The sequence below is a fragment of the Terrapene carolina genome, unplaced genomic scaffold (genome assembly GCF_002925995.2).
Source record: "Terrapene carolina triunguis isolate 2854851 unplaced genomic scaffold, T_m_triunguis-2.0 Scaffold62, whole genome shotgun sequence".
Lineage (NCBI taxonomy): Eukaryota > Metazoa > Chordata > Testudines > Emydidae > Terrapene > Terrapene triunguis.
The window spans coordinates 49,143,009-49,154,937 of NW_020664413.1; the positions used below are offsets into that span (position 1 = coordinate 49,143,009).

The following is an 11,929-nucleotide window of genomic DNA, read 5'->3' on the forward strand; positions in this document are numbered from 1 at the left end:
GAGCCCAGCAGTGCTTACCTGGAGCAGCTCCCAGGAAGCATCCAGCAGGCAGGTCCCTCCCAGTCCCTCTGGCCCCTTCCTAGGGTCGGGTCGAGGGGAGGGGGGCAGGGGCAGGCTCTCTGCCCGGTGATCGCTGCCTGCTGCCAGAGTCTACAGGCCCCGCCCCGCTGCAGCACGCAGGGGAGTGAGACCTCCCTGCCTCTCTGTGTGCCGGGGCAGGGGCAGGGCTGCGCTCTGCAGGCTCCTGCCGGCCGGGTGGGGGGCCCCGTGGGCTGGCACCGCCATGCCGGGAGCTCAGCTGCGCGCTGCCCCAGGGAGGGAAGGTGAGCGGCGCCGGCGGCACCGGCTTGCCACGGTTCCCCCAGCGCGGCTGCCCTGTCAGCGCTTTTGGGTCTTTAAATAGCCGTCCGGGGGAAATCCCGGACATTTTTAGCTTTTTACAAATTCCCCCCGGACGGCTATTTAAAGACCCAAAAGCCGGACATGTCCGGGGAAACCCGGACATATGGTAACCCTACCTCCAGTATCAGTAAGCAAAAAAAGGGAACGATGCTGCCCACAGCAACAGCACCCTCCCTCATCAAAAAAAGGGATTTGGTGATGCCAATATTCACCACCTGACCTTAATCAGCACCACTGGCTCTGTCATGAGGTAGATACAGACCACACAACTCAAAGAACTCCAGTTACTGTAAGGTAAGTAACATTTCTTTTTAAATCTACAGGGAAATGTTACTTTTACATTTACACCATGTTTTAAAATTAGAAAGAGACCTAGTCCTGCTCGTATTGAAGTTAGTAGGAATTTTGTCATTGATTTTAGGGTTGTGAAGTGAGGGCCAGATACTTCTTAAAATAAATTATTTTATTCATCACCCAGAGCTTTGCTAAATACTCCCTATTTCCACAGCTCCTCAGCAACTTCTATTGGTTGTGGAGCAGGCAAGGTCTAATGTTAATTTCTAACCATCTAGATTTTGGGGTTCTTTTAGAGAAAATATATAGAATGTAAGAGAATTAGTATCCTTATCAGCATACCTTAACAGTTTCTACGCGTTATAATATTTTGATTTTATTTAATTGGATCATTCTTGCCATCTAGTTTTTATAACAGCTTTATTATCTAGCAATTTTAATTTTAAATCATGATGCTTTTTTCTTGGAATAATAGGAATATGCTTTTGATTTAGGTAATTTATTGTTAGCATATCAGTTACAAAAAATAAAACACAGGTCTTTGGGATATAAAAAGAAAATTGTCACACTCAAGTCTGTCTTTTTCAAGCTGATTTGACCTGGAGTTTTTATGGTACTTCTGTTTTCCAAAAAGTCTAATGTTGCCCTTTTACAAATAAAAATCCATTTATCCCTGGATTTTTTCATATGTACATATAATTTTAAAAATGGCTAATAGATTATACTACTTGGTTAACAGCCTGTAATCCTGGAATTGTCATGCTGGTAGTAAATATATTACTGTTCACTCCGTCTCTCTGTTTATTATAGTTTCTTTGTTATTTTAAGCCTTGTGAAATTATTGTTTGCTTGTTTGTTTTTCAGTTTGTTCAGCGGATCTCATTATATGGATTCTCTCTACAATATGACAAAGGATTGCCAAAAATTAAATGGATCAATTTACTTGTCGGATCCAAGGCTTATAGCAAATGGTTTTAAGATAAAAATGATACCAGGTATGATGTAGTTTTGTATTTATTTTGACTCTACTGAAACTTTTTTATTTCACAGTTGAAATGACTGCATATATGATATATTATAAATCTATATTTCCTCACCAATCAAGCCATCTGTACCCTCAGTTCCTCAGCATTCAAAGATATTCCTATCTGGCTAAGAGCATCATCTCTGTCACTCAGAGCATTGGGAAATGGAAAATGATGGCTGGCTAGTGTGGAGGTAGAGCAGAGCTTCAAACAAACATTTTGTCAGGAATAAAACCCAGGTCTCCTAATTCTCAGTCCTGTGCTCTGACCACTGGCCCAAGCTGCAACTGAAGGTTGATAAATCTACCACTTGTGATGTAGGAAGCACTCATTATATGTTTTGCAGATGACTTTGTTACACCCAAGCTGTGCCTTGATGATGTTGATCCACATCATAACACATCAGATTTATTTTCATAAAAGTCTTTCCTGTATTGAAGCCATTGTCGTAGACTGGAATCATAATTCATGGATATCCCTGTGCATTGCCGCTGAATAAGGACAGAGTTGTTTTTGTTTTCTTTGAAATGTGAAGCTTTCCTTATTGGCACACTTGCTAAACTAACCAGGCCTTTGAAAGGCAGGAATGGTTCCTCTTTTGTTCTCTGTAGGCCTGATCTATATCCCACTGGCATCAATAAAAAACTCCAGTTGACTTCAATGGGAGCTGGATCAGATGTTGTGAAAGAGTCTTTTGCAAGCAGTTCTTTGCCACAGGAAACAATGGAAAACCTTTAAATTTTTGCATAAGGAAAAAAATAAAGGAAATATCTGTGGTGGGCTTTTATATCCTCAACATCTCAGCAGCTCAAGGAAGGCCCCAGAATCCATGCCCTTTTCCTGCCTCGCTGTTCTTTGATCTTCTGGAATGGAAGTCAGTGTTTTGGTGGGACTTCCTTAAACCAGGCAGCCTTTCCTAGTGCTTACCACTCCCACCTCCAACATATATAGAGTTCAGTAGCTCTTTGCTTGCTCCTGCAGCCAGTAGCTTAGATGCCTCCTGCTTTGCTGTGCAATGGATTGGGGACAATCTGGAAGTCCAGCAAGGCAGTTTTAAGATTTGAACACTGATCTGCCTTTGCTTCAGGATCATCATCATACTTTTTGCTAGCACTCAGTTTGGAGTCAATAGCAGGGCTGTTTTAGAACCCCCGTCAGTCTGCTTTCCAATAGAATCTATATCATACCAAACCTTTCTCGTTTATTACCTTAATAGCCCAGAAGTAGAGAGTGGGTATACTTTTACACTGGATGATTTACAGCCATCCCGCCATCAGTGGAAATCCAAAGACAGGCTTCTCAGAGGCAAATCAATAGCAGACATTTCCCATATCATAGCGCCCAAGGAGGCTAGTTTCTTAGGGTGCGATGCCTAGATGGCAATTCACTTGATCCAGGGCAGAGATTCACTATAGGAGCTGTTGGAAATGCTGTAGCTTCATGTGTTACCACATCACGCCTATGTAGAGTGATGACGGATGTAGTGTAACATATGGAAACCTTCAAGGACAGGTCCAAAAAAGATGCTGGAGCAAGTCATTAGTGAAAGGCCAATTACTGGTATGTTCTGTCCCTCCAGGAGAACATTATTCTTCCTTTTGGGCCACATATAGTCTGAACAGAGAATGCTGGCAAACTGGTTAAATCAATAGGCAATACATCAATAACAACAAGTACATGGAATTTAACCCAGGACATTCTTTAGCAGATCCCAACCCAGTGGCTTCTTCCTGCAAAAGGGGCCAGTTCCTCATTTGCTCCTTTTTCGTAGTTGTTTGTGCTTGCCTCCCAGATACAGAATGCTTATTAGCGGTTCCTTCAAGTTTGTCAGGGTCCATTTCCATTGCAAGCACTCATTAAAGCTACTTTTCAGATATGCATGCAAGCTTGGTGTCAGCTTAATTACTGACACTCTCTAGCTCACCTTTCTTATGACTCACTTCAACTGCAAGGTAGTGAGTTGGGATTATTTTATTTATAGATATAGATATTTTTTATTCTCTAGATAAAATTATCTGCAGACCAACCCTAGACTAGTCCATCTTGGAATACTGAGAACTCTAAACAATCAATTTGTTTCCCCTGAAACTTCCCATTATAAGACCCCGTTTTCAATTGCTTATAACTTTGCCAAACTTTAACCATCCAACTCTTAATCAGAAAAAATGTGAATGATAATTGGGAATCATTTAAGAATACTTTACTAGATGCCCAGAAAGCCACAATCGAGGAAGAAGGCCCAACTGGTTAAAAAAACAGCCTGGTTTAGAGGGAAAGTGAAGGCAACTGTAAAAATATAATAATAATAATAATAAAAAACAACAAATAGAAGAAAGGGGAAGTTGATGGTAATGAATAGAAATCAAAAGTTAGTAATTGTAGATAATTGACAAGGGAACGTGAGTTCCTATTGTGACGCTGGGGACAAAATAGGTAATGCAATCCTTGGATGCAGAAACAGGGGAATCTCAAGCAGGAATAGAGGTTATTTTATCTCTATATTTGGCACTGGTGCAATTCCTGCTGGACTATGTCCAGTTCTGGTGCCCACAATTCAAGAAGGATGTTGTTAAATTGGAGAGGGTTCAGAGACGAGCCGTGAGAATGACTAAAAGATTAGAAAACATGCCATATAGTGGTAGACTCAAGGAGCTCAATCTGTTTATCTTAACAAAGAGATGGTTAATGGGTGACTTGATTACAGTTTGTAAGTATCTACATTGGGAACAAATATTTAATAACGGGCTCTTAATCTAGCAGAGAATGGTATAACACTATCCAATGGATAGAAGTTGAAGGTAGACAAATTCAGACTGGAAATAAGGCATACATTTTTAATTATAAGAATAATTAACCATTGGACCAATTTACTAAGGATTGTGGGGGATTCTCCATCAGTGACTATTTTAAAATCAAGATTGGATATTTTTCTAAAAAGATATGCTCTCAGAATTATTTTGGGGTAGTCCTATGGCCTACATTACCTTTCTGGCTTTGGAATATATGCAAGCTGAAATTTTCCATGCCAGATGTCTGCCTCAGGTTGAATTGTTTTGGAAAATGGTCACTTAAAATGGTTTAGTTGGTTCCAAGAATCAAGCGAGAGGAAAAGTCATTTTTATTTTTTTTCCTACAGACAACAGCCTCCTTCACTACACAGCCCTTATTCATCCCCAGAGAAGTTCCAGTCTGTGCACTGAATGAGGCAGGGGTCCTGTGGAAAAAATAGGATGTGCTCATGTAATTAAAGATTGTGTCAAAATGCATAAACAGAAGGAAGCCAAATTAAGGTAGCACAGGCAGCCTTAGCTTGTGAGGGCTTGACTTTGCAGCCATAATGTCCTTTTTAATGTAAGTTGAATGTGTTATTTTATATATTTGGTTGGTTTAGCATGAGATTGTCCTTGTATTTCTTTATTTTAGCACAGGATGCCATATCAATAATAGCATTTGCACAATAGCTGGTGGTCCATCTTTTCTTCAGTCCGAGTCTCAGATAGCAGTGATTGTTCTCTCAGCTTTGAAAGTGTTTGCCTGAGAAAGGTGTGGCTTATTCAACAAATATGATTGGAGTATATACAGTTATTAGATCAGAAAGCTCTATATTATAAATTGGATATTAGAAGATTGCTGAAACCAATTACACACTAAGTCAAAATATTGAAGGGACAAAAATATAGTTCATTTCCTATATGCAAAATTAAGTCAATATATCTCTCATTCCTCCCCCCCCCCACCTCAATAGATATCCAGTCACATCAGAAAGGTGTACACATACCTTGTAGAAAAAATATTTCCCACCCCTCCATTCATTCTGTTTGCAAGCTAGCTGTCTCATAAGTCTTACTAGCCAGAGTTTACAATGTGACATGTGTGATGCAGCTTCCTAGCTCTCAAAGGTACCATTCAGGCAGTTTTAGTTACATGTCTAGCCAGACTCTGTGGCAAGGGACTGGGTATCTCTCACCTAGTAGCAAAGATGATATGCTTGCATAGGAGGGTGGTATTGTGTTATGAAAGGAGGGGTGTCAGGACCAACAAGGGCTAAGATGTTAATTAAACTTTTGTTTATTGTTACAACAGTAATGAGTGGTTGGGAGTTTTATGTTACTTTATCATTGGTTTACTCTTATTGTAATGACTACCATTCAAAATCTTTGTAACCTTTCATCAAGGGTGCAAAAAGGAAAAACAGCTGTAGCATTTGAAATGTAAAGCATTAAATAAGGCTTTCAGTTTAACAATATTCCATAGCTCCTTCTCCCTTTTGCCTGTATAAAGTATTTTATAGAGAACCCCCCCCCTTTGATGGATTGTGTCCTTCAGGGCCAGCTCCAAGATTTTTGCCGCCCCAAGCAGTCCCCCCTCTCCCCCCTGCAAAAAAAAAAAAAAAAAAGCCGCGATCGTGATCTGCGGCACTTCGGCGGGAAGTCCTTCGCTCCAAGCGGGAGTGAGGGACCCACTGCCAAAGAGCCGGACTTGCCACCCCAAGCACCTAGTTGGTAAGCTGGTGCCTGGAGCCGGCCCTGGTGTCCTTTTTGGGGGGAAAGAGAAAGTTAGTTGAAGTGGGCTGGAGCTGCTGTTGTTGAAGTCTGATCCTGTTTACAGTAAGACTAAACAAACACACACAAAAGGGGAGAGAAAAGAATAGCAAAGATAGAAAATGCAGCTTCCATCTTTTGTGCTGAGTCTCACTTCCAGCTTCCCTGCTGGAGAAACACGAGCACAGTGCACATGGTTTTGTCAGCCACTATAAGAGCTGGCAAACTTGTACCACTGTCAGGCTGTTTTAAGGCATTGCTTTTAGCTGCCTCTCTGATCAGACACATAACAGTGTTGCAAAAGATGGAGTTGTCTTAGCTGTCTAAGCCAGACTCTTTTGAGACAGAAGACAAAAGGAGCTAGGGAAGAGAAAATATAAGATGGGGAAGGAAAATGACACAAGGGAGGGAGGGAGAGCAGAAACCTAAGTCTCACGTTCAAAGTGTTGGGCAGGATTTAGCCGAAGCCAGTGAAAGTGGGAATGTCATTGGTTCTCTCTCTGTCTGGCTCAGTCTGGGCATGACATCTCTCAGGATCAGGATGATGAAAGTCCAAGGATGTCATGATGGATCCTGGGGTCTCAGGAGACTGTGGAGATGCCAGCGATGATAGTTAAGCTTGCTCCTTTCAGCATGCACAACCTCTCACTATCATTTAGTGATCACCAGATAATTAATGTGCAAAAAAGGGATGGCAACCTCATTCGATTAATATTAACCAATTAAAACACATTTCTGTGATTTCAGCTGTAAACATTTCCTCCCATGTATAGAATCTTTCAATTTGTTGTTATATTAATTTGTGACTTTATCAGGAGCCTTAAAGACCCCTCTTCACTGTTCTTTTAACTTAGGCTGCGCCACTGTGGTGCTTCAGTGTAGACACTATAGCGATGGGATGGGGTCTCCCCTCATTATCTTTAATCTACCTCCCCAATAGGCGGTAGCTAGGTGTAACAGGGCGTAGTAGGGCCCCCCTTGGTCCTGGCTCAACAATCACTGGTGCAGTTTATTTACAGCGTGCAATCCCACCACCTTCTCACCATCTACAGCTTGGGGGTTTGAGTCTTAAGGACTTCTCAATCTCTGCAGCCAGGAAGGAAGCGCTACCCCTCTCCTTCCATTCTCTGGCTTCCCCCCTTTCTCTCTGCCCCCACTTTGGCTTCCTGCCCCTGAGGCTTTTATGGAGCCCCAGGCTGATTAGACTGGCAGCTGTTTCCCCTTTGCCAATCAGGTGCAGGTTTCTGTAGGCAGCTCCAATCTAACTCCCTTAATTGGAGCTGGCATGACAGAGGGCTGGCTCAGGAGTTCCAGCCCAGCACCCCGTCACACAGGGTTAACTGAAAAATTCTTCAGTCAACCTGTCTCTGGCTACACTGGAGGTTAGGTTGGCATAGCTGAGTGTCTCCAGGGTATGGATTTTTCACACCGCTGAGAGACATAGCTATGTCAATGTAAGTTTTCAGTGTAGACCAGCCCTTATTCTAGTTTGTACCAGTCTAATGTTATGTCTGCACTTGGAGCTGGAAGTTGTCATTTCTAGCTTGAGGAGACATACTCTATCTCTAATCGAACTAGTGTGCTAAAAACAGAGTGTGGTGGGAGGGGCTAGCCATGCTGAGTACATACCTGTCCAGGATGCTATGTATGTACTCGGGGCAGTTAGCCCCTCCTGCCGCTTGCGCCTTCCCAACTATACTGTGGTTTTAGCACGTTAGCTCGATCAGAGAATGTCGCCTTGAGTTGCACATTATGCCTTCAGCTCAAAGTATAGACATACCCTATGTCTCCATCTTCTGCTGACTTTCAGAAACAAGTCCACCTCAGCCTGTTACATAAAATTATGTTACATGGGACAACTTAGAGTAAAACAATGAATTGGATTGGTTTTCATTATGAATGCTCTTCCCGTTTCCCCATTCAATGCCTGTTTCTCAAACTCAGTGGGCACAGGGGAATGGATTGAGATTGTCATGAACGCTATTCCTTTGTGAGTCTGAGATAGATACTAGCAAGAGTAAGGTTTGTGCCATTTTTAGGGGATTTGTTGAGTGCAAAATGAGGTGAGCAGAGGTTGAGCCCTAAAGAAAAGAGAAGTTTATGTTTGGATGGAAGGAGGGTGCTTGGGTGGGATTAATTTGATAGTAGGGTGGATGTCTGGATTTGTTTAAAGGTTTGGATTCCCATGGTGTAGGGAGTTGAGTTTTTTTGCTGGGGAGTAGTTGGTTACATTAATAAGATTGTCTTTGCCCTGGAGGTCCCTATTCAGGTGTCCAGTTGCAGTGGTGGCAACCCCTTGATGGATGTGGAGGGCCCTGTGGAAAGGTTCACTTGTGAGGACTTGGGTTCTTCAATCTCTGTGGTAGTGGAATTCAATGGAAAGACTGCTTTTGATTTCTACGGGAATTGGATCTGTCCCAAAGAATTGAGTTTGAGTTGGACGGATGTTTAAACCATTTGCATAGCAACTAGCATCAACACACTGTTCATAAAAACAAATTGTAGAAGCTGAAATCATTACATATTCAACTTTAATTTAATTTGTTTTAATAAAAGCTATGGGATTAAAATGCCTGCCCAAAGAGGAAATACTGTAAAGTGGTGTAAGCATTTAAACAGTTCTAACCAGGATTTGAACTCAAGTAAACTGTGGCACATGTGGTGTGAAAAGGCACTCGTGACACATGATTAATATGAAACCCAGGAGGAGGTCATGCTATTCATTCCAAGGAAGGCAAAATTAATTGTCTTTACTGTATTGAATTCTAATGACTAGTTTACTAAGCGTTTTTACATCAGTTTTATTTTCATTTGGGCTTATTCTGGGATATAAATCAAAACAGCGTGTAACGTAAATGTTATTTATTGATATCAGGAATACTAATTATTTTCTTTTCTTATTTCCAGGATATTCAGCTACAGAAAACCAGCTGGAAATAGAAGGAATGGCTAATTGTCTGCCATTCTATGGTATATCAGATTTAAAAGAAATTCTGAATGCCGTGATAAACAAAAATGCAAAGGAAGTATATGAGTGTAGACCTCTCAAAGTGATAAACTACTTGGAGGTAAGAAATAGCAGGTTTGCTTCCAGGTATTGGTCATCTTATTTTTAAATAAACTGCTGAAGCCATTTTAAAGTCTCTCTAGCTTTTGGCATTAATTAAATGCAGTTCTATTCTGATGAGAGACTCATGATGATGAACAAGAAACAATAAAATCCACCATACTGTCTCTCAGTTGAATTGGCTGTGCATTGCTAAAAGGAGTAAGAGCATGTTGGTCACTTCAGTCATCAGATATGACTCTGAATATGCTCAGGAAGCAAATTTCAGTAAGAAGGTACTCTTTTTATGTTGGCAGTTTTCAAAGAAGAAATGCAGTTTGAATAAATGAACTGTGACCTGATAAGACATTATATAGAAAACACTATAAAGAGGCAGTTCTCCAGGTTACAGCGCAGTCCCATCATAAAATTGTTTACAGTTTCCAGAAAGTGGTTGGTTCCTTCTTATGTATCACAGCCACAAATTCTTAACTCCTGTCAAGCTGTCTGGAGTGGCTCAAACGTGGGTGCCAACCTCAGGGCAGATTGTTACAAACCAGGACACAAACCCCAAACTGGTTGTGTGTTCTATAATTAGACTTTGCCAACCAAGTATCAAGTGTGGACTCCTGAAGCACTATAACAGCCTTAATATGGAGTCACAGACAGTCCCCTTGGGCACCCAGACAATAGACAGATAGTGCCTTACACCAAAAATCACAACATTTTTAGCTTACTCCCAGTCCCAAATGACCAGTTACATACCCCAGGTCAATTGTACCTTAGATCTCTCACCAAAGACAACGCTTGCAGCCAATCTTGTAATAAACTAACTATTGGTTTATTAACTAGAAAAAATAAATTAGAGCTATTTACAAGGTTAAAGCAGGTGAACATACACACACAAATGAGTTACAGTCTCAGGTTTCAAAAAGTAATAGAAGCTGCTGTAATGCGCAAGCTCTATATGTCCTTTAGGATTAACCCAAGCTAAGCAGCTTGGGGATTCCTTGCTTATACTTAGAAATATTGCCCTCTCCAAATGCCAAACAGCATACAGATTCTTCTGGTAAGGGATTTTTATTCCCTCCCCCCCCCAAAGTTCTAACTATGATGGAAGGGAGGTTTGTGCATGTCCCCTCTTCAAGGGGGGGGGGGAGCAATCAACAAAGTCTTTTGTCTGCTGATGTTCCACAATGGTTTGTCTGGTGTCTATGGGCCTTCTTTTGTTGGGCAGGAGATGACACTACTTATGGTAAACTAGTTTTTCACACTTGGTAATGCTTCTCTCCTGAATGTGGGGGTTTCCAATTTCATAGCATACACTTTTATAGTTACAAAGCAAACACTTAAATATTACCTTATAACACAAGATACAGATATTATAATGAAATTAATGTATGTAGCAACTCACAAGAATTTCATAAAGTCCAACAATAAACACTTCTCTATAAATCTAACACCTATTTTAACAATAGTAACACACAGGTGAGCCAGACCGATTTCCAGCTCTACATTTATCATTGTTCAGTGAGGCCTAGGGGCCTTGGCATGAGCTGGCACCGGGTCTGCCAGTGTCATAGCGCCACCATAACTAATCTGGTAATTATGAAATGATTTAAGGGATCAGCGTAGGGAAAGTAGACCTACATCTAAAGTTCACATAAATCATAGTGAGATGCACACAGTTTTCAGACAATCTGAAAGTGCACAGCTTTCATACAAAAAATAAATAAAATTTCTACAATTCATGCAAAGAGAAAGGTGAGAGAGTAGAGATACAATAGAGGTAGATAAAATAATAATTAGTAAAAAGAATTTGGTAAAGAACTTTTCCTTTATTGCTAGCCACAAAATCGAATTATGCAAGTTTTAGTTGCATAAATTCAGGGATAATAGTCTTATCTTTTAAAAGTTAATCTGATACAAGGTAGCACTATAAAATTTATGGGGGGGTTTCCTCTCCACAGGGAGAAGCAGTGCGTATGTCTCGGCAGCTACCCTTGTATATGTCAAAAGAGGATGTAGAGGACACAATTTATAGGATGAAGCAACAGCTTGGAAATGAAAATAAAGGCTGTGTTCATGGTCGTCCATTTTTTCATCACTTAACAGATATTCCAGAATTTAAGTAACAAGCACAAATCCAAGGAAGTTATTCAATAAAGTAGAACATTTTGTTTGGGTTTGTATTTCTTCTCCTTAATTATGACTTGTACTCTGTATTGTCAGCCTGTTTTCTACAATGTCTTTTGTTTTTTAAAGTTCAGCTGTTATTTGTAAACTGAAAATAAACTATGAATAATGTACAGAAACTTATTTGCTACAACTCCTTGCTATTTTTTCCCATTAAGAATTTAGTTAATAAATGTTTGCAACTATCATGGTGTTTTTTCAGTGCATGTTACATAGTTTTGCATATAAAACGTGTGCCTAACAACCTCTAGACCCCTTTAGTCTTACTTACTTAGTCGTATACCTCTTACCGAGGGTTAACTTAGCTGCTTTCTACATTCCTCTGAATCTGATCTAAGTAATAGACACTCTGATTATCTTTCCCTGGTCTGAAGAAGAGTTCTGTGAAGCTCGAAAGTATCTTTTACCAATAGAACCTGGTCTAA

At 40.7% G+C, this 11,929-nt stretch overlaps 1 protein-coding gene across 1 annotated transcript in view; it reads left to right on the forward strand.

The window, feature by feature from the left end:
* Nucleotides 1-11,690, forward strand: part of PMS1 (PMS1 homolog 1, mismatch repair system component) — a 90,665-nt gene extending 78,975 nt beyond the window's left edge. The window contains exons 11-13 of the mRNA XM_026647634.2: nucleotides 1,561-1,691; nucleotides 9,170-9,330; nucleotides 11,279-11,690. Of these exons, the coding sequence (XP_026503419.1) occupies nucleotides 1,561-1,691; nucleotides 9,170-9,330; nucleotides 11,279-11,443 (457 nt within the window). The 3' untranslated portion in view covers nucleotides 11,444-11,690. The remainder of the gene's footprint in view (nucleotides 1-1,560; nucleotides 1,692-9,169; nucleotides 9,331-11,278) is intronic.
* The last annotated feature ends 239 nt before the right edge of the window (nucleotides 11,691-11,929 follow it).